Source organism: Perca flavescens, chromosome 2 (genome assembly GCF_004354835.1).
Source record: "Perca flavescens isolate YP-PL-M2 chromosome 2, PFLA_1.0, whole genome shotgun sequence".
Classification (NCBI taxonomy): Eukaryota; Metazoa; Chordata; class Actinopteri; order Perciformes; family Percidae; genus Perca; species Perca flavescens.
Genome location: NC_041332.1, coordinates 5,241,233 through 5,246,232, shown reverse-complemented (window position 1 = coordinate 5,246,232; position 5,000 = coordinate 5,241,233). Strand labels below are relative to the sequence as shown.

At 39.3% G+C, this 5,000-nt stretch overlaps 1 protein-coding gene across 4 annotated transcripts in view; it reads right to left on the bottom strand.

Annotated features, from left to right (window-relative positions):
- aftpha (aftiphilin a) overlaps positions 1-5,000 on the bottom strand; it is a 39,718-nt gene that overhangs the window by 7,681 nt on the left and 27,037 nt on the right. For all 4 annotated transcript variants that reach the window (XM_028598441.1, XM_028598443.1, XM_028598442.1 and 1 more), the window contains exon 6: positions 3,218-3,340. In XM_028598441.1, coding sequence (XP_028454242.1) covers positions 3,218-3,340 — 123 coding nt within the window. The remainder of the gene's footprint in view (positions 1-3,217; positions 3,341-5,000) is intronic.

Sequence of the window (5,000 nt, the reverse complement as noted above, 5' to 3'; positions counted from 1 at the left end):
AGTGAGTGAGAGAGTGATGGCGAGTAGTGACTCTAGAGTCATATAGTGAGTGTGTGTGTGTGTGTGTGTGTGGTAAAGTGAGTGAGAGAGTGATGGAGAGTAGTGACTCTAGAGTCATATAGTGAGTGTGTGTTTGTGGTAAAGTGAGTGAGAGAGTGATGGAGAGTAGTGACTCTAGAGTCATATAGTGAGTGTGTGTGTGTGTGTGTGGTAAAGTGAGTGAGAGAGTGATGGCGAGTAGTGACTCTAGAGTCATATAGTGAGTGTGTGTGTGTGTGTGTGTGGTAAAGTGAGTGAGAGATGTTAAGTAGTGACTCTAGAGTCATATAGTGAGTGTGTGTGTGTGTGTGTGTGTGGTAAAGTGAGTGAGAGAGTGATGGCGAGTAGTGACTCTAGAGTCATATAGTGAGTGTGTGTGTGTGTGTGTGGTAAAGTGAGTGAGAGAGTGATGGCGAGTAGTGACTCTAGAGTCATATAGTGAGTGTGTGTGTGTGTGTGTGTGGTAAAGTGAGTGAGAGAGTGATGGCGAGTAGTGACTCTAGAGTCATATATTGAGAGAAACTAAGAGTCTCCCCTGTTCTTTCTGACCACGGTGGGAGATCTGGAGCAGGAAAAGTTAACTATCTTGTTGATTTCATGTTGTTTACGGAGAAGGAGAACCAGGAAATGAGTCGGGGGAAATGCAACGCTACCGAGCCACGCCCACGGCAGTCGCTATGACGACCGGCCACGCTGAGGCAATACTAAAATCTGCAACGGAAAAGGGACGCACAGTGCGCCGAGTAGAGTCGAGTAGGGTCGAGGCGAGTCGATTAGGTACCCAATTAGGTACCATGTAATGGAAAAACGCCATAAATGCCTAACCTTAAAAGGAACACGCCAACTTATTGGGAATTTTGCTTATTCACCGTAACCCCCAGAGTTAGACAAGTCGATACAGACCCTTCTCATCTCCGTGCGTGCTGTAATGCTGTCTGACGGCTCCAGCAGCATCAGGCCAGCACAGAACCTGCAGGTGAATGGTTCCAGTAATCCTACTGCTCCCAATAAGTGACAAAATAACAGGAACATTTGTAGAGTCACAGCGTGTACAAAAAACAACGTAACATGAGACACAGCCATCTTCTAACAGTAAACAAACCGGGAACTATATTCTCAGGCGGAAGAATATAGTACTTGGGCGGAGTGATATGCTCGCAGCAAGCCTGTCTGAGAATATAGTTCCCGGTTTGTTTACTGTTAGAAGATGGCTTGTGTCTCATGTTACGTTGTTTTTGTACACGCCAGACTTCTACAAATCAGTTTAACCATGTAAATCGGAACATGTTGGAGTTATTTTGTCACTTTTGTCACAATTGGGAGCAGTAGGCTAGTTGGAACCATTCACCTGCAGGATCTGTGCTAGGCTAAGCTAATGTTGGAGCCGTCAGACAGCCTTACGCACTGAAATGAGAAGGGTCTGTATGGACTTGTCTTACTCTGGGGGTTACGGTGAATAAGCTAAATTCCCAATAAGTCGGCGTGTTCCTTTAACCCTTACCCTAACCTTAACCATCACAACTAAATGCCTAACCTTAACCCTTACCCTAACCTGTACTAATGTCTTGTTGACTTCTGTCTGTATAGTATAACCTGTACTAATGTCTTGTTGACTTCTGTCTGTATAGTTTAACCTGTACTAATGTCTTGTAGACTTCTGTCTGTATAGTTTAACCTGTACTAATGTCTTGTTGACTTCTGTCTGTATAGTATAACCTGTACTAATGTCTTGTAGACTTCTGTCTGTATAGTTTAACCTGTACTAATGTCTTGTTGACTTCTGTCTGTATAGTATAACCTGTACTAATGTCTTGTTGACTTCTGTCTGTATAGTATAACCTGTACTAATGTCTTGTTGACTTCTGTCTGTATAGTATAACCTGTACTAATGTCTTGTTGACTTCTGTCTGTATAGTTTAACCTGTACTAATGTCTTGTTGACTTCTGTCTGTATAGTTTAACCTGTACTAATGTCTTGTTGACTTCTGTCTGTATAGTTTAACCTGTACTAATGTCTTGTAGACTTCTGTCTGTATAGTTTAACCTGTACTAATGTCTTGTTAACTTCTGTCTGTATAGTATAACCTGTACTAATGTCTTGTTGACTTCTGTCTGTATAGTATAACCTGTACTAATGTCTTGTTGACTTCTGTCTGTATAGTATAACCTGTACTAATGTCTTGTTGACTTCTGTCTGTATAGTATAACCTGTACTAATGTCTTGTTGACTTCTGTCTGTATAGTATAACCTGTACTAATGTCTTGTTGACTTCTGTCTGTATAGTATAACCTGTACTAATGTCTTGTTGACTTCTGTCTGTATAGTTTAACCTGTACTAATGTCTTGTTGACTTCTGTCTGTATAGTTTAACCTGTACTAATGTCTTGTTAACTTCTGTTTGTATAGTATAACCTGTACTAATGTCTTGTTGACTTCTGTCTGTATAGTATAACCTGTACTAATGTCTTGTTGACTTCTGTCTGTATAGTATAACCTGTACTAATGTCTTGTTGACTTCTGTCTGTATAGTTTAACCTGTACTAATGTCTTGTAGACTTCTGTCTGTATAGTATAACCTGTACTAATGTCTTGTTGACTTCTGTCTGTATAGTATAACCTGTACTAATGTCTTGTAGACTTCTGTCTGTATAGTTTAACCTGTACTAATGTCTTGTAGACTTCTGTCTGTATAGTATAACCTGTACTAATGTCTTGTAGACTTCTGTCTGTATAGTTTAACCTGTACTAATGTCTTGTAACTACTAATGTCTTGTAGACTTCTGTCTGTATAGTATAACCTGTACTAATGTCTTGTTGACTTCTGTCTGTATAGTATAACCTGTACTAATGTCTTGTTGACTTCTGTCTGTATAGTATAACCTGTACTAATGTCTTGTTGACTTCTGTCTGTATAGTATAACCTGTACTAATGTCTTGTTGACTTCTGTCTGTATAGTATAACCTGTACTAATGTCTTGTAGACTTCTGTCTGTATAGTTTAACCTGTACTAATGTCTTGTTGTGTCCTGTTGCTCTGGTCTAAAATCATCTGGCAAAAGGACTAACAGTTGAAAATTTTGCCGGCTGGCTAACACCTGCCCATTTACAGAAATGTAAATTAACGCGTGCTGTCCTTTTATAAAATAAAGAATAAGAAGCTCTGAGGGGACGTCCCACCTGGACTGAGTCTGAGGGACAGGAGCTTTTCTCTGGAGCCACCGGAGGTGCCTGCGCTATGGAAGCGATCATCTCCGCTGCAGAGACGGGCTTCACAGGCTCTTTGGTTGGTTCCAGCATCCCCTGCAAAACAGCAGAGAAACGCACGCTGTTGGTTATCTGCAGGACAGCAGGGTCATGTGACGGGAATGCACTTTAAATGGTTTGTTAATAGGAACGCAAATTTTTGTTTTCATGCGTATAATTTTGCATATGTGCAGCAAGTAAACCTACAAGTGTTTTGTCTGCTGTACGGATTGTTTTTTTTTATATTTCATTTCCATTTATTGCATCTTGCTGTCAGAAAAAAAACTGCAATAAGAACAACAGCTACAGGTAGGATACAGAAATTTCACAGCTTTTTTCATGTCATCGTGTGAATTTGGTGTAAAAAAAAAAAAAAAAATGTGCAACATCAGATTCAGAAAGAACAAGAGAAGAAACTGCTGAATGTAAATGAAGATATTGGATTGCAGCATTACAGGTGATGAATAATCCTGCGATCAAAGATTACGGTTCTTAATTACAGAATTAAAAAACACACAGTACAGGCCAAAAGTTTGGACACACCTTCTAATCCAATAAGTTTCCTTTTTATTTTCATGACTATTTACATTGTAGATTCTCACTGAAGGCATCAAAACTATGAATGAACACATATGGAATTATGTACTTAACAAAAAAGTGTGAAATAACTGAAAACATGTCTTATATTTTAGATTCTTCAAAGTAGCCACCCTTTGCTTTTTTTGATAACTCTGCAAACCCTTGGTGTTCTCTCATTGAGCTTCATGAGGTAGTCACCTGAAATGGTTTTACCTTCACAGGTGTTTTTGTTAAGTACATAATTCCATATGTGTTCATTCATAGTTTTGATGCCTTCAGTGAGAATCTACAATGTAAATAGTCATGAAAATAAATAAAAAAAACACATTGAATGAGAAGGTGTGTCCAAACTTTTGGCCTGTACTGTACATTTGGCATTTTATTTAAATAAGGGACAATAGTTGACAAATTAATCCTTAAAATATTTCCTCAAGGCAACTTTAGATTGCTGCTTTTGTGCATCCAAAACCAGAAGGTGTACAGTTTACAGTTGCAGAAAACGTTGGCTTGAAAAACTACTTAAACAAATACAAAAGACTGTTGTTGATAATTTGTCCCTCGATTTAATCATTTGAGGACTATGTGACTATTTACAGTCAAACTAACAATACAATAAAGATGTTTCAGTGTTGGTGGGTACTAGCCTAGAAATCTAGACGCAACCTAGCGGCAGCAAATGTAATTTGCAGCCAGGGTCAGTCTAGTGTCGCGTTCTTTTTGTCTTGTAATTGCGACTAGTAGCTCGAACAACGAATAACCGCGGGGTTGTTGCGTTCTTTTCACACCATACTACGAGTCTGAGAAAAAAAATTGGATTTTTGTAACATTTTTAGTAACATTTAGGATTCTATTCACCCAGTTATTGACATATTACACAAATATATTTCACAGTTTGATACATGAAAGTTACGTTTTGATTAACGTTAGGCTACAGCTCTGCTTTCTGCTCCAGACTCGGCTTAAAGCCATTGTTGTTGTTTTTGCAACTTCCGGTTCGTAACTCCAGAAAACGACTCGTAAATCGACTTCGGTGGACAAAAAGAACGCAACATAGCAACTCTCCTGTTGGCTTGCGAGCTGGAAAAAACGAAACTCTGGCCAGGCCAATCACATCGTGTATAGAGTTGGTGGGCGGGGC